Source organism: Dendrobium catenatum, unplaced genomic scaffold, assembly GCF_001605985.2.
Source record: "Dendrobium catenatum unplaced genomic scaffold, ASM160598v2 fragScaff_scaffold_1546, whole genome shotgun sequence".
NCBI lineage: Eukaryota > Viridiplantae > Streptophyta > Magnoliopsida > Asparagales > Orchidaceae > Dendrobium > Dendrobium catenatum.
In genome coordinates, this window is record NW_021320008.1 from 277,081 (window position 1) to 300,444 (window position 23,364).

At 34.5% G+C, this 23,364-nt stretch overlaps 1 protein-coding gene across 2 annotated transcripts in view; it reads left to right on the plus strand.

Annotated features, from left to right (window-relative positions):
- Nucleotides 1-1,893: 1,893 nt before the first annotated feature.
- LOC110106354 (ABC transporter G family member 28) overlaps nt 1,894-23,364 on the plus strand; it is a 31,581-nt gene continuing 10,110 nt past the window's right edge. Inside the window, exons 1-9 of one of the 2 annotated variants that reach the window (XM_020836235.2) lie at nt 1,894-2,446; nt 2,525-2,601; nt 6,500-6,772; nt 8,121-8,184; nt 8,267-8,413; nt 8,573-8,607; nt 11,707-11,780; nt 15,937-16,802; nt 19,539-19,835. In XM_020836235.2, the coding sequence (XP_020691894.2) occupies nt 2,220-2,446; nt 2,525-2,601; nt 6,500-6,772; nt 8,121-8,184; nt 8,267-8,413; nt 8,573-8,607; nt 11,707-11,780; nt 15,937-16,802; nt 19,539-19,835 (2,060 nt within the window). In that variant the 5' untranslated portion in view covers nt 1,894-2,219. Of the gene's footprint in view, nt 2,447-2,524; nt 2,602-6,499; nt 6,777-8,120; nt 8,185-8,266; nt 8,414-8,572; nt 8,608-11,706; nt 11,781-15,936; nt 16,803-19,538; nt 19,836-23,364 lie in introns of those variants that run through there. The other variant, XM_028700508.1, reaches the window with a different exon arrangement.

Genomic DNA, 23,364 nt, shown 5'->3' on the forward strand with positions numbered 1-23,364 from the left:
TAATAAATTTAATATGAATCCGCCATTTTTCATAATTTATCAGTGGGAAAACGCCAACGCAAAAGCCATCACATGATGCAGCCTAAACGTTAAATATGATTTATTAATTTAGTCAACATTCACAAATTTTAATAAGATTTTATTACAGCCGGCTCACCATGATATGTTAATAGATGAAATATTTTTTTTTTTATTTTTGCATTTCTAGATTTAAAAAAATTACATATTTTTAAGTTTAATATGGGTCTTGCAGAATAAATTAATATTATCATGCAATTAATTATAATTTAAAATGTATGTATAAATACATATATAAGTGGGGGATTTACATATGTACCACTATATTTCATTCTATTTATATATCTAGCACCTAAAACTTTAATATTTCATGCTTATCTGCCACAGAACAAATATGGATGCATGAAGTAAAATATTAAACTTTATAGTATGGTATGAGTGATATGATATTAAAATTTTACATGAATTATAGAAATGTAATATTAAAGTCTTAAGTGTTAGATATGTAAATAGTCCTTAGAATGGCCCTGTACTATTTTTTTTAGAATGGCCCTTATCAATTATTTTTAAAAATCATCAATCTATTTGATGAGTCTTCATAGTATATATCATCATTCCATAAATTAGAACATGTTATAGCTAGCTTGTTCAAACATCTTGGAACCTTATTAAAGCTCTTGAACAACTTAATATTTTACTCTTCATGAAATATTCTTTGATACAACATTTATTATATTATAACTTTTAGTGCATCATTTATTTCCAAAGTTTCATTTAATGTTGACCCAATTAAGGAACAAATATTTTCATTTTTATTTTCTTTTCATTTTTTCTTTCATTTTTAGTGCTCGGGCATATTACTTTCTCAACTAGTATTATAAGTCAGCGAACTCTTGTATTTACATTCATATACATTTTTTTTTCTTTTTGTATATTAGTTTCATTATCTTAATGCGCTCTAAAGATGTTAGGTGGCAGCGGAGTGCATTATAACTAGATATGTAGTATCACTACAGTATTTGGCTTATGAAGCCATATAATATGTGAGGAGGTAGCGGAGTAAGCTTACATTATATCATAAAATTCAATTAAAATTGAACGAGTTTATAATATGCCAAAAGTAAACTACAGAGTGAAATAAAAATTTGTCAAAATTTTACTCTGCATTCATTTTTCACCAACCAAATAATCTTTTAGAATCAATCATAATTATTGCTACTAGATAATATTTATTTATTTATATTTTACTTCAAGTAAAATAAATGCAATTTAAAGCCAAATGATAGTAGTGGTAAGCGACGGTGGCTAGAAAGAGGTTGTAAGTGGTCGGCGACTATGACAGTAGGTGGCAACTGGTTCTGAGAATTGTCAATGGCAATGAATAGTGGCAGGTAGTGGGCAACAATAATGCAGTCAGCTTACAAAATAAAGGCCTTGTTTGGGACGGTTTTTTTACTGCTTCTTGAAGCAGCTCTCTATTACAAAAATTAAATTTTTTATACTAGAAAGCTTCTTCAAAAAACAGTAAGAAAGCCGTCCAAAATGAAGCCATAGTCACCTCTTGGTGAAAAGAGAATTAGGTTAAAATTAATCTTATTTACCATACATAAAATAAACTAGAGTGAGAAGTGAATTCACTAAAAAATTACACTTTATTGATTATTTTAGCAAACCAAATATCCAATATATATATACCAAAATATGATTTCCCTTATTTGAAATATATTTATCTCTTTTTTTAAATAATCAAACATTCCTTAATACAAAACTTATCTTTTATATATAAATATAATAGACCTTTATATTTGAGAAAATAAAAATTAAAATAAATCCAAAGGATAGAGTTTTCTCATTAACCACCCTCTGAATCTCTCTGTGCGACTTTCCTTTTTCCCATAAATATAGGAAGTATAGGTTCTGAGCGCCGTGCTCGTTATCGGCAATGGAATGCCGCGTAACGATTCTCCCACCATTAGCACTCAAGAGTTTTGGAAATGCCACTCCTTCCTCTCTTCTCGCCGGCAATCTCTCCCCTCCTCTCCTCTCCTCCGCTCCCCTCCCTTTGCTTCTATACGCGTCATCTTATCCTTCTCACCCCTCCCTCTCCCCTCATCGGCGTCAATCGCGGGATAAGACGGCCGCCTGAATGCTTCATCACTCTGAGCAGCGCGTGTGATCCGTAGAAGTCTAATGAGCTCAAAATGCCGGCGGTTTGTCGACTTGCTGTCGCCGTCTTCGTCGCCAACGTTCTCATCTTCTGCTCATCAGCCGGCCGATGCCAGGACGATGCCGTCGGAGTGGGACTGGGCAATGGGTCAATGACGGCGGCGCCCAACTTCTCTCAGGTCTTGCATGACCAATTCATGATCTACAGCGAGAGCTTAGCCGCGGAGATGATCCAGCACCTTGGGTTCTGCATCGATGATCCGTACGAATGCCAATCCTTGTTATTTCCCGCTAGGGTTTATCGAGCCGGGGACTGATGCCAGAAATGCTTTTTTTTCAGAGTGATGGACTGGAATGGAGCGTTCAACTTCTCAGCGGATCTAGGTTTTGTGGGAAATTGTATCAAGGAGATAAACGGTATGATCCTGCCATATATGTGGGAGACACCTGTTGGTTAAAATTTCTGTAGTTTGCGGTTTGTCCAATTGGTGAAATAGGAACAATGCTTTAATAGTTTTGCGGTTTGTGCGTATAAAGTTTCAATAAAAATTTTAATTAATATACTTCTTCCTCCTGCTTCTCTGTACACTGCCGGTCCCTTCCACAACCCCGGCTAGGCACTTAGGTTACCATGATGTTATATGGATGTAAGCTCACTTGAGCTTATTGCCTTCGCCGCTAGTACATCCTTCCCTTTCATCTACACCCTTTGTGACTCTCGCATGAGCAAACTATCACATCCCAGGTTTGGAAGGTGGTTCACCTTGGCAACACGGGACGTGATGAATCGATAAATAGAACCCATTATATACTCAAAAGAAGAAATTTCATGTGCAAGTAATATAATAGAATATATCAGAGCAAACAACAACAATGAAAATAAAATTTTATTTCATTATCATAAATCAAAATCATAGTACAATAATAATATGAGAACAACAATGTATGAAAAGAAAATTGAAAGAAGCAATTACTGAAATAAAGCTACCAAATCTTCAAAAAGAACATATGAATGACTTATTACAAAAAATAAATAAATAAAATAATAAATATATTCTAATGCTGGCAACTCTGCTCTTTGTTGATGGTCCATCTAACACTTCGATAGGATTTGTTATACGAAAAGTTAATAACGAGCGAGTTTGAGAATCAAAACCAACTAGAAACTTCTATTTATTAAAGTATAAACGGCAAGGTGATGGAGCATGAAGTATGAACAACTAGAAAAGGATAAGAATGATTACATAATATCAAATAATTAATGTATCAATGCAAAAATATAATGTCATAGTTCATACAATTTATTTTTGTATAATGATATTACAAATATATATGTGAAAGTATCACTAATGCAATTTCATTAAAATATTCTCATACAATTATGCTAGGTATTATCGCACATCAATATGACTTATCAGTTATTCATCATTTTCAACTCATATCCATTTACATATTTAATTATTTATGTATGTATAGATCCCTTACATTTAACCAATTCAATCAAGCTTAGCATAACATGGGGGATTTTTAAAGGAAATCCTTAAAATAACATTTAGACAAGTCACTAGTTGGGTCCACTCACTCACACTCTAATAAATTGGCTTGCGGAGAAAGTTAACACAATATTTATGATGCCACAATTGAAGGGGATTTAAAAGGTACAAGGAAGGGAAAGAGTTTACCAACAAGGAAGAAGATTCGAAGCTCTGGCAAAGTCGTTTGGTTGCTTATGCGGAGAAATGGCTACACAACCCTTCCCACATGCTTTAGGAAGCAGTACAACAATTCTGGATGTTTGGATGATGATCGAACAGTTCCCGAAAGTCGAGACAACGAACTAGACAAGCTTTGGACGGCGGGACAACAAACTGTCACGTGTTGGAAGCTCTGGACAACGAGCTAGGACGTCCTGGACAGCAAGACAACAAACTATTGCATACAAGAAATTATGGACAGCAACTAGGATGATTTCCGGATGCAGGTTAGCAGTCTTGGTGAAGGAGAAAACCTGTAATAATTGATGTACAGGTGGGAGGGAGGTTAGAGAGGCTAATTCAAAGTGGAGGGTGGAGGTAGGGGCCGGCCATAGAGGAGGGAAAGGGAGGATTTAGTTTTAGAACTTGTATTTGAATCAAGGAGGGAAAAATCTGAAATTAAATTCAGATTTAAGGGAGAAGATGATTATGGAACTTGATTTTAATTTCTCTAAAATGAAAGAGAGAGAGAGGGAATAAGGGGGATGGGGTTGCTAATTGTCTCCTTAATTGGAGCTCCCAATTGGGAATGAGGGGGAAAAAGAAAAGGTGTCCACATATGATGAATGTGTCCACATACGATGAATGTGGATTTAAAATCAAATCCTAATTTATTTCAGATTTGTAAGAATTGGGGGCTTTCCTAAAATAGGTTTATATCAATTAGCAAGGGTTTGAAATTCAAATTCATTTGAATGTGAATTAGAGACCCTCCAAATTAATAATGTGATAAATTAGGAAAGTAGTAAATTTGGGTAACTTTAGGATCTCAGGATGGGGGAAATGGTGGCCGGCGGCTAGGGTTTAGAGGTGGAGGCTAGCGGCTAGGGCAGGGAGGAAGAGGCCAACGGTTATGAGAGGTGCTCGGGTATGGTGGTGGGGCTGATTTTGGGTGGAGTTGTGGTGAGGCTAGCGACTTAGAGGAGGAAGGAGAGGGCCGGTTAGAGAATAGGAGGAATAAGATGGTGGAGGAAGAAGACCACGAGCCCGGACGCTTCTTGCGGCTGGTGGGTATTCCGTTGCCCTCACCTAGGGACTTTGACTCTCACATAAGCTCACAAGCTCTCTATGAACACAAGTGGAAAAAGAAATCTCATAATAATCATCCTCCCCTCTCAAAAAGAGAAAAGGGGCATAAATAGCCAAGTACAATAGTAAACATCAAAAGACAAAAGTGCCCCTCAAGGATCACAAGGCCTACTCCCTCAGGCGAGGGTAAAATCGAAAACAATACAATAATAAATAAAAATACAAATAATAACTTAGAAATAAAGGGATGCAATCGTGGCCGTCGATTTTCGACCCCATCTCTGATAAACCCTCCACTGTCGAATGTCCTCATCAGCAGCTCACTTTGGTCCATTGGTTGGGAGATTTGGCTACCAACCAAGAAATCTTGGGTTCGAGTTTTGCATATGTGATGTGTGTGTGAGTTTGCCTTAATTGACCTAAATGTCTAATAAAAAAATCTAGACACATTTATTGCTGAAAGATGGTTGAAAATTTGAAAACTATACAACTATCTTAAATTCATATTTTTATTTAATGTATAAAATTAAATAATAAATTTTATTATGAGTTCGAGCTCGAACTCGAGTTCGTGGATCGATAAGCTTGACTAGCGAGCTCGCTAAAGAGTCGAGTTTCAGCCGGCTCAGCTCATTTGCCCCCCAACACTAATATATTTTTCAATAATCTGATATGAGACTATACTCATAGCCTCACGTTCCTTAACAATCTCCACTCACACGAGAGCTCTCCACATTAGGCATCACTCTTGCTCAAACAAAAGCTTTTAATCATTATCATGTATCATGCGCCAATAGCCCATCCAACAACATTTAAGGCATCATTGGAGATACCCTCTAACTTGCTCAACTATAGTAGAATGGTCTGTGATCTATGGAAGCCTCAAACACATGAACCACTTGATCATTTTGGAACCATCATCTTTAATTTTGCTTTTTAGAAAGTGTAGAACCAAAAAGGCACAAAGTAGAGCTTGAAACACCAATGGGCAGATCAGTTTTCAACCCAAAAACTTTTGGCTTTTGGCTGAGGGTCTGCCTCTTGGTTTTTATCAATGATATATTCTTCCACAATTCAATATGGGACCAAACTCATAACCTCACGTCTTAATAGAAGCCATAGAATATGTCCAAAGAATTGTTTATATGAAGAAGACTCCAAATTGTTGGGTGTCTGAAACGGAGATTATTTAAAGATGCTCACAATGTGAAACTTATTACTTACGCTAGGGCCAACACTTAGTCTGTTTTTATTCTTCAGCTTGTTGTTTGATGATTGATTGTAGCTTCAACGTGGAACAAATGTACTCTAAACTATTTGATATTACCTGATTACATATTTCTCAATGTTGGTTTATCACAAATGCTTGGACTTTAGGTCAATTTGCATTCTTTTCTGAGTTTATTCTTGTTTATCTGATAGCAGCTTCTCGCATATGAAGCTTCTTAGCGCCACAAGTCTTTTTTAGTGCTCATTTACAGATGCAGACATTGCAAACTTAGTATCTCATTCAGAATAAATTGAATTAACAGGGGATATCAGGCGACGACTCTGCACAGCAGCAGAAATAAAGTTCTATTTCAGCAGTTTTTTAATTAATGGAGGAAACAGTAGTTTCTTGAGGCCTAACAGAAACTGCAATATAACTACTTGGGTTTCTGGATGTGAGCCTGGATGGGCGTGTGGTGCTGGAGAAGACCAAAAAGTCCAGCTTACAGATGCTAATAACATGCCTTCTAGAACCCAAAACTGTCTTCCTTGTTGTGAGGGCTTCTTCTGCCCTCGTGGTATTACCTGCATGATACGTATGTATGCAACATTCTTAATATGAAAATTATAATTTTTTTTTTACTTTCTGACTTCTAGAGTCTGCATTGCTAATATACTGTCATCTCTCATTGCAAAGTGTTTTGCATTAGATTGGGGCCTTCTTGCTCGTTACTCATTCACATCTTATTCTTTTACTTATCTTTCCACTTGAAATTCATTTCCCAGTTATCTTATATGCTGCTTGGTGTTCTTGCTTAATATACTTCTGGGTTTGGGGTTAGGGGTTCAGTGTAAGTGTGTATGCATGTAGTGTGTTGTCTAAATTTCCTTATTTGGTTATTTGTTATCTTGTTCTTTTTTATGTACATAAATTGAGATTGATTGTTGATGCAACCCGAGATCGTCGTCCGTCGAGAAGGCTTCCGCGAAGCCCTGCAAGAAAAACTAGAAAAACAAAGGGCAACCAATGGAACAGTAAGACCCCAGGCGGTGATGAGCCTGGGATGGTTTTCTATTGAAGAAAATAACTTTGGTGTAAAGACAAGGCTGCCTTTCTCCCGCAGCATCTCAGGGTATATAAAACCTGTAGCTAAAATACTCAAATAAAATATTAAGTAAGAAATACTATAGGAGGACTAACAGCCCAAAAGGTAAACTAGTACTGGCCATAACCGAATAGAGCAAAAGGTGGAGGTGGGAGCTGCAAGCTAACGGTAAGTGGTCCCGGCTCCAATGATGCGCTGCATCAATTGTTGCAAGTGATTAATTTTAGTCAATTGCTACGAGATTTTTTAATGTTGCGTGATTGCTGATTGAAGAATGATTTTTACAATTTCAAAATTCTCCTGAATTTCTAACTCGACGATTGTTGAATTATTATATGGAATGAGTTCTTTATTCTTTTAAGCTAATAACATGATTGATTGTTTTAATTGGTTGTCTTTAAATTCAAAGTTTTGATTGCTTGAGTTTTATTTATCACTTTATTTACTTATATTAGGATTAGAGTGGAAGATGTCCTTCATCACTTGCGCTACTTAGGAACTTGAATGATTTAGTTACCATGAAAAAATTTCAAGAAGATTAATTGTACAACAATCCATACTTCTGTGAGCACTAAGACTATTTTCTCATTATGTATCTGTTCCAGTCTTTTTCGTTGAGGGTGAATCATACAGTACATATTATCTTGGGAGTCAATTTCTTATAATGGTACTCTGAACCATTAATTTAATATAGGTTGGTAAACTGAAGCTTTTGGTTTGTCATTGTCACAACTTTGTTTTTCTCGCTGTTCTGTTAGCCCGGTTGCTACCACCAGTTTATTGAATTTATGCAGCAGTTGCTGACATATTATTTTTCTTTTCTTTAAATTCAATGAAGCTTGTCCCTTAGGCGCCTACTGCCCACGCGCAATGCTAGATAAATCCACTGGTGTTTGTGGCCCGTAAGTTAATTTTACTTGCTACAAAGTTGTTTTTTCCTCTTTGATAATACAGAACGATTTATGAACGCTACAATTTTGTTAGGTACAAATACGAGGCCCCTCCTGGACAGACAAACCATTCTTGTGGTGGTGCAGATAGATGGGCTGATGTTGTTAGTAGCGGTGAAATATTCTGCCCTGCTGGATATTACTGCCCAAGCACGATTAGAAAAGTTTCTTGCAGTAGTGGGTATTGCGTATTTCCTATGTCTTGACTCTTCTTTCCAAACTTTTTTTTTTTGTTTTATAAACATTAGACTAGATTTATGTTTAGGGAACTGCTTGGTACTTCTGAATTTCTCCTAATCAATTCATTTCCACCTAATCAACTATCCATTTTCATTTTCAGATATTATTGCAGGAAGGGGTCTACATCACAAACAAGTTGGTTCTCTTTACCTTGTTAATAGAGAATATCAGTGTTTAAGATGCTTCCTTGAAGTAATTTTGAAGTTTGTTAAGTTATTTGCACATGAAAAGAGAGTACTTGTTTCATCACGTGCTTTACATTTAACATTTCTATTTATTTACTTATCCATTTTCATCTTCACCAAGATTTTGGTTGGCAAACGCTACTTTATAATATGCATGCTATAGTTTTTGTTTGTTATTCTCGATTCTGATTAAAAATAGTTCATTTTTGCCTTCATAAGGGAATCAGATCTAATACAGAGGTCACTGAGCTGGGAAAGCATATTAGGGTATGAATAAATTCTATGGAATTGTGCTTTTTGGTTGAAATATTTGTGTTAGTTACGATTGCATTGGTGCTCGCAGGCACTCTTAGTCCTAGTAATGAAGGTTGGCCTTCCAATGCAAAATGATTTTTGTTCTAGCTTGTTTATTCAACCAACTAATATTGCCGTTGTCGGGTCTCAAGTGTTGGATGAAAAAATTCGAGGATTACGTTAAGTAGTTAACAACTAGTATAAAATTTATCGAATAATCATGACATGAATCCTTTAATACATTGTATTGATGTTAGGGTGTTCCTTGGATGCGATGTACTGTATGATGAATAGAGCGAAAAGTGTGCAAGGGTTGTTGTATTGGATATTAAATTTTGCTACGTACTGTATGACATGTATGCTAGGGTGTTCCTTGGTGTAGTGCTCTGTATGCCAGGGAGTTCCTTGGTGCAATGTTAAATGAGCAAGGGTTCTCACATCATAGACGGATGTGGGCACATAAGCTAGTGCATGAAATTAGAATTAAGATATGAACTTGGAATATACGTTCTCTTATAGGTAAATTAATGGAATTAATAGATATTATAATTTATAGGAATATAAATATTTTATGTATTCATGGTTTAGGATTTAAATTATGATATGAGTTGTATTTGAAATGGTGGTGTGACTATAGATAATATTTGAACGATAATATTGTAGAAATTAATATAATTGAGGATAAAAATATAACTTTACAGATTACTGTTGATGTTAAGATTATTACTATTATAAGTGCTCATACTCCTTAAGTAGGTTTGGATATGTATTAAAAATTAAATTTTGAAATGATTTAAGAAGAATTAATACAAATTATACTTCTTGAAAAAGAATCTTTATTTGAGGAGATTTAAATGGATATATTGGTAGAGTGGTAGAAGATTTTAAAAATATTGATGATGGTTATGGATTTGGAGTGACTAATGAAGGTGATAGGAACATATTAGATTTTGCTATAACTTATATTTTTGTAATTGATAATATCTTATTTAAGAAAAAAGAGGGTCATTTCGTCAGTTATAAAGAATGGATATAGTACAATTTAGATTAATTAATTTTTTATAAGAAAAATAGGTCATTTAGATTGTAAAGACTATAAAGTTATTTTGAGTGTAAGTTTATGCATCCAGTATCACTTATTAGTTTTGGATTTTAAAATGAAGTGGTGGAATATGAAAAATAAAGTAAATATTTTCTTAGGATTAGATGAGACATTTAAAGAATGATAATAAAAATATTTTTGAAAGTAAAATTCAAGATCTCAAGATATAATTGTTCATGAGGAAGCTAATTTTATGTGAAAAAAAGTTGTTAGTGATATTAATTATATTGCAAAGTATATATTTTAAATATCAAAAGAAAAAGCTTCTAATAGTAAAAATAGTTGGTGTTGAAATCAAAATGTGCAAGAAACTATCAAAATTAAGAAGCTTAGTTATAAAAATCAATTTAGATGCAAAAACTCAGAAAATTGGGAATGATATAGAGGGGCTCATAGAGAGTCTAAGCAAGCAATTTGCAATGTAAAACATTTAGCTTTTAGTGATTTATATAATATATTAGATACTAAGAATGAAGAAAGATGTATGTATAAGTTAGCCAAATAGAAATATATGAGAAATAAGAATCTAGTTTAAGTAGAATGCATTAAGGATGAAGATTAATAAGTACTTTTCTTAGAAGAGAATATTCAATATAGGTGGATGAAATATTTCGATAAGCTTTTCAATACAAATTGTGACAATACGATTTAGTGATCTTAGCACCCTAAAAAATAATAAAAATTCTTATTTTTATCATCATATTAGTAAAACCAAAGTTAGAGAGACTTTAAATAAAATGAAGCGTGGAAAAGTAGTTGGATCTGATGATATTCCAATAAATATGTGGAAATGCTCAGGAGATAAAGGAATTTATTGGATTAATAATGTTTTTAATATTATTTTGAAGATTAAAAAAATGTTAGATGAGTGTAAGAGTGTATTGCTTCTTATTTTGAAGAATAAAGATGATGCTCAAGAGTGTGCAATTATAGAAAAATTAAGTTAATCTGTCATACATTAAAGTAATGGGAGAGAGTATTTTAGCATAGGTTACGACATGATACTAATGTTTCCCAAAATTAGTTTGGATTAATACCGAGTAGGTTTACTATAGAAGCTATACATTTATTGTGAGATTTGATGGGGAAGTATAGAGACAGGAAGGATGATATACATATGATATTTATTGAGTTAGAGAAAGTATATGATAAAGTTCTTAGAGAAGTGCTCTAGAGAGTTCTACAAAAGAAAAGAGTTAATAATGCTTATATTCAAGTCATTAAGGATATATATACATGAGCTATTGTGTTCAAATACAATGAAAAAGCTATATAGAAGGGTAATATGTAAGAGGAGGATATATAGAAAAATATACATTCTCTTTTGAGTTATTAGATTGTTCTCTGGTTTTGTTATAGCAGCTCTTTATTCCACCGATCCACTACATCATAGTAGCTGGATGTCAGCAAATAAAAAATTCCATGAATTATTTTAGAAGTATTTCTAACTTTCATGCAGGTCGTTTGATACTCAAAATTCAAGTTCTGCAGCCCACTGCACTATATAGATGCTATCATTCATTTATTAAAGTCTCACCACTGGATCTTAACAGTTTGGAAACGTCCTAATAATTAATTTTGTGCTTTGTTTTTCGTAATTATTTTTTATATACTTGTTTTATCAGCTGTTTTGATTACTTTTGATTTATGCAGGATGCTTTAAAAAGAGCTCATGTAAACCAAATTCTGTCAACCAAGATATTACTATATTTGGTGTTTTGCTAATGGTACGTCATCTCTTTATTTTTTTTTACCGAATCTAAATTTGATTTCATATTATAGTTCAGTAATTTATTGCTTTAGAAAAGTAAGCAATCCGTGTTGTCCTGTTGGATACTACTGCTTAGGAACATTTCAGATTTTGTAGATTTTGCAGTTGCGGACAAAGCTAAAGTTTTTTTATGATTGGTTTAATAGATGATAATTAAAGCTTGTCAACTTTAGGGCTCCAAGTTATGAATGCACTATCCTTTTTATCCTGACTTGTGAATTCTTGTGATTCAAATTAATTTAACTTTTACTTCACATCTTTATAATATTCGGCCATATTTTAGATCATCATCTATTCATATTGCTAATGGTAGTCAATTACTTATTAGAACTATTGGGGATATTAATTATTTAGAGAAAGATGGCCTTATATCTTCTAAGCTCCCTACTAAGTTTATCTTAGTTGGTAAATTGATTGATACTAATTGTGATGTTCATTTTTCTTATGATGATTGTATTGTACAGGACAGGGGTGGATCCCCTTGAGCTCAGGGGGGACAATTACCCCCCCTAAAAAAATAAAAAAAAAATTCTTTATTATATTTTTCTTTAGGTAATTTGTCTGTCCATTTATTTTTTAGTCTTTATTACAAGGGTTTTTAAGCAATTGCCCCCTCTAAAAGTTTTAAAATTCTATGGTCTTTACTCTTTAGGCAATTGCCTCCAACAAATAGTAAAGAGAATTCATCATTTTATTTATTAATTTGAATTTCAAAAATATCCTTATAACCAAAATTTGTTTCGGAGTACCCCGCCAGGGGGCGCTGCCCCCTTGTACCATCGACAGTTACTTATAAGTTTGCCCCCCTGAAAGTTAAGGTTAGTTCCACCCCTGGTACAAGATTAGGCGACTGAGAAAATACTCATGAATAGGTCTAAAGTTTAATCAGAGTAATATTCTCTAGAATAATGTATTCCAAATTTAACTAATTTATGTCATTAATAAACTCTTATTTGTTGCAAAAGAAAGATTTATTTAGTTCTCATCCCTCATTTGAGTGCTTTTTGTAAAATAGAGAAGATTAAGAGCATTTTTCCCATTGTATTGTAGTCAAGCTGAAAATATATTTAATTGCATTCATAATGATGTATGAAATTTCATCTTTGTTATTTTGCATGCAAATTATGCATAATTTTTAACATTCACAGATGATAATGATAAATATACCTGCATTTACTTTCTTCGTCATAATATGAAGTATTCACGGTCCTTCAAAAATATATTATTTATGTTGAGACTTAATTTTTATCTTACATTAAAGTACTAAAATTTGACTACAGGGATGACAAAATGGTATTGCTTAACGTAAAAATTGCCACCTCTTAAATGTTGTTGGAACCTTATTACTAGAATCTTTAGTCCCACCTAAATTCTAGGTTGGTGCGTTGAGCATGGAAGTTTGTTAAATATATAGAGTTTGATTTTTCTTATTATCGTCTCTTTTTGTAGCATCCTAATTACAAAGATTTGCACACATTTGATTGTGTTTATTTTATCCTTCTACAAGCACTCGAACATTATAAACTTTTTATTCAATATATTACATGTTCACTTATGGGGTACAACACTTTTCATGAAGCTATGTATGTTATGATCCCGTCTTCAAAATATTTTAAATCTTTCAGTCATGTTGTATTATTTTAACATCAATTCTTCTTTATTAATATTGAGCTTTTGCCGTAAATCTATGTTCTCTTAATTTTACTAAGCCAAAGCTCAAGTGTTTCCAAATTTCTTGAGCTTCTACATTTTTGTTTGCATGCCCTAATTCTTTCTAAATGAGTCTATTTATAAACAATCAAATAGACCTAGTTACCTAATGCCTACTAAAATACCCATTTATATTTATTTCTAACAGTGGTCTTTGATCTTCAAATTTTAAGTTCCCTTGCATGATGTAGATGCATCGTGTTATTCTAATTTCTTTAGAAAAACTCAAACCCTAGACCATCTTGCTCCAAAGTCATTTCAAACTTTATTAAAACTTGGGTCCTTTGCCAATGATTTTTGTCTAAACAGCTACTCACGGGTGTTGATAACTATTTTCCTACATATTTATGGTTGTTATAGACTTCTGTCTAGTACCTTTCTGTTGACATTTATTTTCATTCAAGTGCCCTCGAGGGCCTTTGATTGATTTAATCAAGCTCGTCGAGCCCGATTCAAAATAGAGTTTGCATTGATCCTAGTTTAATTTCATTAATTAAGGATTTCAGCTCAATAGAGGTAATTTAATTTCAATTAACACCCATTTGACTTTTCTAAACGATTTAAATTGTTCTCAAATGAAGAAATCAAACCGACGATAGAGATCTCATCTAAATTCAAATAATGTGCTGTTACTTCAATTTAATCGTGTAATCTCGGGATTAACGAGCATTTATGAGATACCTTTAGGCTCTAAAATGGGGATTTTCTCTAGTTCGCACAAGCAGAGGAGACGCCCTGGGCATGCCACCTCCCTCTCCGTCTCTCCCAGTCGGAACCAGAGAAGGCTGAACCCCTCTCTCGCCTCCCTCCAGTTTGCAAGAATCCCCAGCTAGGCTGACGGACCCCTTGCCCTGGCCGCCGACTGATCTTCTTCATAATAGCAGAACTTCTCTCCTCCTCCCTGGTTTTAGTTTTGGCTTTTATTTTGGTGGGCTGTTTTGGCATAGGAGAGAATTGAGAGAGGGAGATAACCTGCAAGAGGAGAGGTTTAAGACCAAGGGGCCATTCAAATGGCAAGTGACTCACTCGATATGCAAATAACAAAAAGGTGCTTTCTTTGGAGAGTAAGAAAGGAAGGAGCATTGGAGCACTAGTTGAAGGAGCATGGACAGTCAAATCCGAGCATCAGTCGCCCCCATTCAGTCTAGTGGGGGCGCTACGTGCGGAACCACCGGGTCATAGCCCCCGGTGCTGTAAGTCTCCTTAAACTTAGAAAACCTTTAGGGGCCCTCATGGTTGCGCGCTCCCTACCTTTTAGGATCCTATAGAAACTTCATTTATAACTAGGATTGCTTTCTTTTATTTTAGATCTCTAAACCTGTTGACATATGTACGAATGTCCTAAGGGTTAGAAACACATCTTTCTCGTCCCATAACTTTAGTGACACCTAAGGACAAAAATTAAGGACCGAGTCTTATATAACATAGACTTAGGGTGCATATTTCTTTTAGGATAGAGACTTTAAAACATAGAAAACTTGGTGACACATTTTCCTAGGATTCATGTCTTAATCTATTAATAACTAATCAATAAAATCGGTAATTAATCCCATTTTTGAAATGATAATGTATGATCCTTAATCGAGAGTGTTCTCAGGCTCCAGCCTGAGATGTAATTAACCACAGGGGTTTGCGGCGTGGGAAACTGAATTCCACCATCTAATAAACCCCACTTCGAGCTGATGTATCTGGTGGGGGAACCCGTTGTTTTGTTCACGTCGTATATATTACTACCCATCGGGGTGCGCTGGCGAGAGCCACTATCCTCAATGGTAAGTCGTATGTACGATCTAATATGCCCTTCCATCGGCCCGTTTGCGAGGAGCGCGGACGCCCGCAATTGTCTCTATCCCTCGGGGTGGTGCGGTCGTATATCCTCTGCACTCTGCAGCTGAGCGGTGTCCTTTCGGAGGTCCACACTTTCTCTTGGGCGAAGTGTTTTTACAATGGTCAAATTATTTACATTTCTAGACATCTTTTACACCCAGACATACTTCTCCACAGGAACTGAGATCCATGCATTTGCACAGGCCTAAGAATAGCTCAGATCTTTCTTAGGAGAATTCAGAAATACTATTGGTTTCATGTTGCTTAACTATTGCACTAGCTGCTTTTAGGAAGTCACATCATTACAATTTGGGAGACCCAATTTTTAAAATCTAATGTATTTTAGTGGAAAAAAATATGCCGCCTCAAACTGTTAATGAAGTTGTGCTTGTTATGCATGCGTTTCTGCTAAGTTTTCGCTCACTTCCAACAAATTTTCATCATTGGTACATAATATTTTTATTATACCAAATATAATTCTCTTTGATGATTTCATGATAAATATGATATTTCATATTTTTGGTCATTATTGGACTCCTTTTATGAACTATTTGACCATTCCACATTGTTTGTAGGTTGCAATGAGTTTGATTTTGTTGATTATTTACAACTTCTCTGGCCAAATTCTAACAAATCGCGATAGGAGACAAGCCAAATCCAGGGAAGCTGCTGCCATATGTGCTAGAGAAACAGCGCAAGCTCGGGAGAAGTGGAAAGCTGCTAAAGATATTGCAAAAAAGCATGCAGTCGAACTTCAGACTCAATTATCACGCACATTCTCCCGCAAGCATTCGGTTAAAAGTTCTGGTCAAGATACTTCAGACGTACTCCCAATACACTCAAAACCATCTACATCAAGCAATAAGGAGCCAAACCATGTGATTCAGTTGGTACATTCACTTGAGGACGACCCTGGTAGTAGTGGTGGGTTCAATTTGCAAATTGGAGATAAAAATATAAAGAAAAATATGACCAAAGGAAAGAAAATACATACTCGTAGCCAGATCTTCAAGTATGCTTATGGTCAAATTGAAAAAGAGAAGGTCATGCAGCAGCAAACCAATAATTTGACCTTTTCAGGAGTAATTTCAATGGCCGCTGATATTGAAAGAAGGACCAGGCCTGAAATCGAAATTGCTTTTAATGACTTAACCCTTACTTTGAAAGGGAGTAAAAAGCATCTCCTGAAGAGCGTAACTGGGAAGCTAATGCCTGGTCGTGTAGCTGCTGTTATGGGACCATCAGGGGCGGGAAAGACTACATTTCTCAGTGCTCTCGCTGGAAAGACAACAGGTTTTGATGTTAGCGGTTCAGTTCTTATAAATGGTGAAGTAGAGTCCATACGTTCATATAAAAAAATCATTGGATTCGTGCCACAGGATGATATTGTGCATGGAAACTTGACGGTAGAGGAAAACCTATGGTTTAGCGCACGGTGCAGGTACCGTAGAAAATATGTCAATATTTTTTGACATGCATCAATTATCATGATTTTGAAATTATACTGCTAGAGTATATGACCTTAATAACAGCATATATAGTGCAATTTAGTAATTCAAGTTCAACTGCTGGTGAAAAAAAATGTATTGTCAGTTTTTCTTTTTCCTAATGAATATTTTTAGCTATTAGTCTCAACGATGTGCTTGAAGCTTTGTCCTGCATGCCATGTTTCTTTTTGTGGTGTGAATTTGGATTGTTGCTGAGATTTTATATTTGCTTACAATTTTTCTTTTGAGATTTCAGATCTTGATTGTTATTACATTATCTTTTAGAATTAAAAAAAATGTATTTGTTATTTTTCATTAGCATAACTAATATTTGCTAAAGTTGAAAGTTGGAAACATACTAATTGTGGCCTTTTGGTGTGTTTTATTATGCATCTCATATTAGATTGCATTAATGACACGAGACCTTAAAATATCCTACATCACTCTGGGCTAGCTCTAATGTTATCAAGCCCTAAAAATAATTGAACTCGGGCCAACTTTTAGGCTAGTGAGATCACTAAGTAAAACCAAACTAAAAAAATCTCATGTGTTTAGAGATGCTCATTCTGCGCAAACTAAATTGCATGAATAATTGATGGTCATGACATGCCTTGCAGCCCTTAACATTCATGTCTTGCATCTTAGAATTATTAGTGGGCATGCTATGCACCTGTGAACCATTCTATCAAGTTGGTATGATAAGTCCTTAGGTGATAAACAAATTAAAGTTGAGATGAGGAACTTATATTTAATACACTCTCTCACTTAGTCTATTGGGATACTTGAAAAGAGAATAGTTTTTGTTAATTAGGCTCCCTGAATGTTAAACTCAAAGCCCTATGACATTGGTAGATTATATCCACTTCTAAACCCAAGGTGAGCGAATTATAGGAGTTTGATTGGCTTTACCTCCCTCTTTTCAATCAAATTCAAATTTAAAAACAAAAAATATAAGGCTAAAAGTTAGCCGAATTCAAAACTAAAAATAAAAGGCTAAAAGTTAACCTAAGTAACCTTCTTAATAGAGAGTACCCTCCTACAAAAGTAGGGGTGATCATTGTGTGGATTTGGCCCTATAGGAAGTCTCAACACCATATATAGATAAACAATACCCTATTATTAGGGGGAATTTGATTACTTGTGCTATTTACTTTAAGAAAAACTACTACCGGCTTTCATTTATTGAGAGGAGGCTTAAGGAGTTTGGTTTTCCTAAGTGATCAATTTGGACTATTCCAAAACTAGAAAAAAGCTTTCAGATGAGCTAATTTGGGCCTATTTTTAGTTTTTTATGAAGGATTCGTCTTAAAAAAAAATATTCTTCATATTTATCAAAAATAGTTGGTGGAGACCCTCGTATGATCAAATTATGATCATACGATGTTGTTGCCTGCTAGGCTAACGTTGCTTGTTAACTTGAGGTATGGTTGATCTGAGAAATTTTTGGTGATTCTTTCCCATTGATGATCTTAATATGCTAGTTGTAGGCGATAATTTGGTGATGGATTGGAGTATCGATGGCTAGATTGTATTAGATAATTTTGATAAGGTTTATTGCCTTTTGAATGGGGTCGCGGGAAATTGCTGTCAGTGCCATGCTATTTTTACATGGATCAAGTCCTCTCCTCAAGAAGAACATTTTGAGATGCATGTCTCGTGAAATGGAATAATAGATGCATAATAGGTTTGAGAAGTTCAAGTTTCATGGAATGTATTGTATGATAATGAGTGCACATTGGCACAATCAGAAACTGAGAGCGCATTAGTTGTGTTAAAGTAAGCCTAAAGTGTAAGTTTGATGTCCCCTGCCAGTGTTAGTGCTGTGGCAAAGCTATTGTGATCACCTTTTCTATGCCCACCTTTTTCCTTGCAAACGGCTTTTTGGTTGCACATAAGCCACGAAAGGAAGATGCCAAGTTTGCCTTCAATAGGTAGGTTCAACCGACTTAGGGCCTTCTAGGCATTTAATTTGGGCTAAGTGTCTGCGGGTTTGGCGCAATGTGTTAGATCTAATATTGTGGTCAGCACATTATTATGAGCTTATATGATATTCAATTTAGCCAGCCTGAGTAAATTCAGGCGCCACCTTTTTTTTTTGAGATGCATGCACTTTATTAAAATTCGTGCTTAGAAATGGATTTTTATGCTTCAGACAAAATTGAATATTTAGTTGCTTCATTTATTTGTTTTATCCTTTGGTTGTAGCTTTGATGAAAATGGGCAAAACTGCTATTGTTTGTGATGCTTCTAAATCTATCATCTTTCCCTTGGGGCTAGACATGTTTGTGCTGTAAGTGCACTTTTCTGAATGGTGAATCTCTCGAACGCTTGCACTCTTTATGAATGTGTTCTTTTGATATGTTTTGTCGAACTTACAACTTAAACATTTCTCTTTCTGAACTTTTGTTGGTTCGACATCTCCTTCATGCAGTTGAATGAAGTATAGTCTACAAGAAGCATTTGTAAGACTATTTAATTATTTCAACTTCATTTTTGCAATAAAATCCAAATTTTTATTTATCATTTTTGTTGCGCTTTATTATTCTTTAGCCGTTGTTTTTGTTGACAAGTGATAATTGTGATTCTTTGGTCCCAATATATATATATATATCTTTCCATTTTGTTATGGGGCGTTTAATTTCTTTATTTCTTTATTTGCAGTTGTTGATATATATTCATATGTTCTGTAGGCTTTCCGCAGACATGTCAAAGGCTGATAAAGTTTTGGTTGTGGAAAGAGTAATTGAATCTTTGGGATTGCAACCTGTTCGAGATTCTCTTGTTGGAACAGTAGAAAAGCGTGGAATCTCTGGCGGCCAGAGGAAGAGAGTGAATGTTGGACTTGAAATGGTGATGGAGCCCTCATTGCTGATATTGGATGAACCCACATCTGGATTGGATAGTGCTTCATCTCAGTTACTTCTAAGAGCTCTTCGTCGAGAGGCACTTGAAGGGGTAAACATCTGCATGGTGGTTCACCAACCCAGGTCTATACAATATTCATCATGACGTGATTATTTAATTTTTAGTTCCTTTTTATTTACATCTACTCAAATACTTGTTGCATATTTAACAAATGTTGAAGGATTGGGGGACTCACAAGCCAACCATTCTTAATAGGAATCCATGGGCACATGAATTAAGGGTTCTAACTGTTGGATGGATCATCTTATGTCCCTAAGATTATAATATGCATGTCTTCCCATCCTAGTTTCTAGCCCCTAATGAGGATTTTTTTCTTTTTTTTTTTTGTAAACAATTTTGATCTATTTTTTATGTAAGGTTTTTAGAGAACTCTATTAAGATTTATACATTTTATACGAAGTCAAGTAATAAAATTCAAAGTAGTTTTTTTTTTTTTACTTTTCTACATGGTATCAGAGCGAGGTTAGTATTTCTATTATCGAACATTTGTTCTTTTTTTCTCCATTTTTATCGAGATTCTTCATTCTCTTCATTATGGCTGATTTCATTAAATTTCTTTCTAAGGAATGGTGAAAATCATACTAATGAACTGCCGGGGCTACAAGCTTCGTATTGTATGAATGAGAGAAATTATTTGAAATGTTCTCATTTTGTGAAGACTTTTATAAAAGAAAAGGGAAAGATCTATCATTTTGTAGATCCTCCTTTGGAGTTGAAAGGCCTAAAATTTGTAATTTAGGATGAACTAGATTCCATGATTATGTCATGTTTGTGGAATATGTTGATACCTTAAATCAGTGGCTATTTATATTTTTTTTTATTGCAAATGAAGTTTTGGACACCGTCAGATAAACCAAAGTGAAGGATGTTGCTCTCATCTATGAGATCAAAATTAAGATTTCAATAACCAAATAAGTTAATTTTCCTATGAATACGTACTCTAATAAAATGAAGATTTATTGGATTGAACTAAATTATTACCAATATCTCAAGATAACATGCTATGATGATACGACAAATACAAGAACTTCCTAACTCTTTAAAATAGAAAATTATCCAGATCATGCTATTTAGATGACTTCTAACTTCCGTGTTTTTAGTTCCTTAAATAATTTCTCACACTAGAATCTTAGATTCATGAGCCACTAATCACATGATCAATATTTCCAACCTTTTTTAAACCTCCAAATCCTACACTAGCAATAGAAAAATAAAATTGGTCGACAGTTCTCTAATAACTATTGTAGGTCAAGGAAATATTTTAATTTTCTTCATATTTATCCTAAAAATTGTACTGCTTGGTCCTCATATTCCAGTTAATTTTCTATCAATCCATAAAATTACTAAAGGTCATAACTACAAGGTAGACGTTTTTCAAATCATTATATATTTGAGGACCTTATTATGGGAAAGACAATTGGGCAAGTTGGAAAAAAAGATGTGCTATATCCTCTTGAAGACATAAATTTCATTTTCACTAAAGAAGTCATTTGGGAACATTTTTATAGGCTAGAGCATTCCTCTTTCATAATCTTATTATGTATGTTTTCTCTTTTTTGAATATAATTAGGACAAATTTTCATTGTGAGATTTATGAAATTGCCAAACATCATTGTGTTATTTTTCTTGAAGGTGATTCTAGTTTATCTACTCTTCTTCTAATTGTTTATTTTGACATTTGGGGGCCTTCTAAAATTCATAATATTTTTGGAGTAACAAGATTTGTAACATTCATTGATGATTATACTCGAATTATATAGGTATATCTTAAGTAAAAATATGATGTTAGAATTATTCTCACCCTTTTAATTGCTATGAGGCAAAAACAATTCAATATTGACATTAAGTTATTTTAGATTAATAATGCCGTGATTGTTTTATTAACATATTATCATCTTTCTTTTAGAATAAATTTATCATCTATCAATCATTCTATTATGACACTACCCAACAAATGGAGTGGCAAAACGTAAAAATCAACATCTTATAAAAGGCACAATGATTATTCTCTTTTAGAATCAAATGCCAAAAAGATATTGGGAAGAAATAGTCTTAATTTCAGCATACTTAATTAATAAAATACACTAAAGTCTATTTCATCATTACTTTGAACAATAAATGTGAGATATCTAAAACGAGCACTATTTTTAATGACTTGTTCATAGAATGTCACAATACAGATCTATTACTATTAAAATTACACTCCCTTTTTTTGGTTTTAGATCTGCTTAAACGAAAGCTTTTTTACTTTAAGGTTAACCTCCATAATTCAAATTTTTCTTCAACTCCATTTCTAGTCTTATCAACAAGAATAATATGATCAACTAGTATACACCAAGGCATAATTCTTGCAAATGTCTAGTAAGAACATCCATGATTAAAGCAAGAACATCCATGATTAAAGCAAAAGGATATGGGCTTAAAGCTCATCCTTGATGTAATCCGACTGAAATAGGAAAATACTTGGTCAACCACCTTATGTTTGAACACAGGTAATAGCTTTTGTATAAATATCTTTAATGACTTGATTATAAGTATTATTAACTCCTTTCTTTTCTAGAACTCTAGAGCACTTCTCTTGGAACTTTATCATATGTTTGCTCTAAATCAATAAATATTATAGGTAGATCCTCCTTACTCTCTCTATACTTCACCATCAAACCTCTCAACAATTGTATAGCTTCATATAAGCCTCTCTAATTTCGGTTTTACTAATACAATAATAAAAATAAAAATCTCTATTTTTGTGGGCTCTGAAAATTCGGCCCTAGCCTCCGCCCGCTGATTGCTTTTTCTTCGGTGAGGGGAGTTTTAATGGAATTAAGTTCCGGGGTAAATTTTGGAAGGCATATGAGTTTGTAGATAAGACACTACCCAGAGATTTCGCCCTCATTTTGTGAGGACTTTATGATATGAGTTTTGGTTTCCTATAGGCGCAAACCCCTATAGTTAATTACCTCTCCCGCTCACGAGAGAGAACTTTTGATTAAGGCTAGTCGTCAATCAGATACGTAGAGATACGTGTTATCTGGCATACAATAGCAACATGAATTTATATTTGGGAATTTGAAGATTTGGGTTGAGATATTTGAGAAAGTTTGATATTTAAAATTAGAAATTTCACCATCTTGCACTTAAAGCGGATGGTGGGGGAATGGATGATGGACCCGATCAAGATCCTAGGGTTCCGTCGTCCCGGGTCATCATGGTCCATGGTTTACTTAGTCAGAGGAGGTAGTCGACCCAACCTGACAGAAGGAACCTTATCGGCAGCCATGGGTTGCTTCGTCCAAGGGTACCTTGTAGACATGGGGTGAATGTTTGTCTAAGGGGACAAATTTGAATCCACCTTAGCTAACAGAGGGCTTTGTGCCATGTCGATCATATCATATTGATTCATATCTCAAGGATTTGATGCCACTAAGAAACGTACTTGCTATGGCCATAACCGGTATTTCGTGGTGCCATTTGACGGTAAAACCACTGGGTTTAGCGGGCCCCGAGTCATAACCGTTTTTCCCGTTGTGCCATTTGGCCGCAAAACCGCCGGTTAAAGGACATGTACCACGTCTTTACTGGCAGAAGATTGTT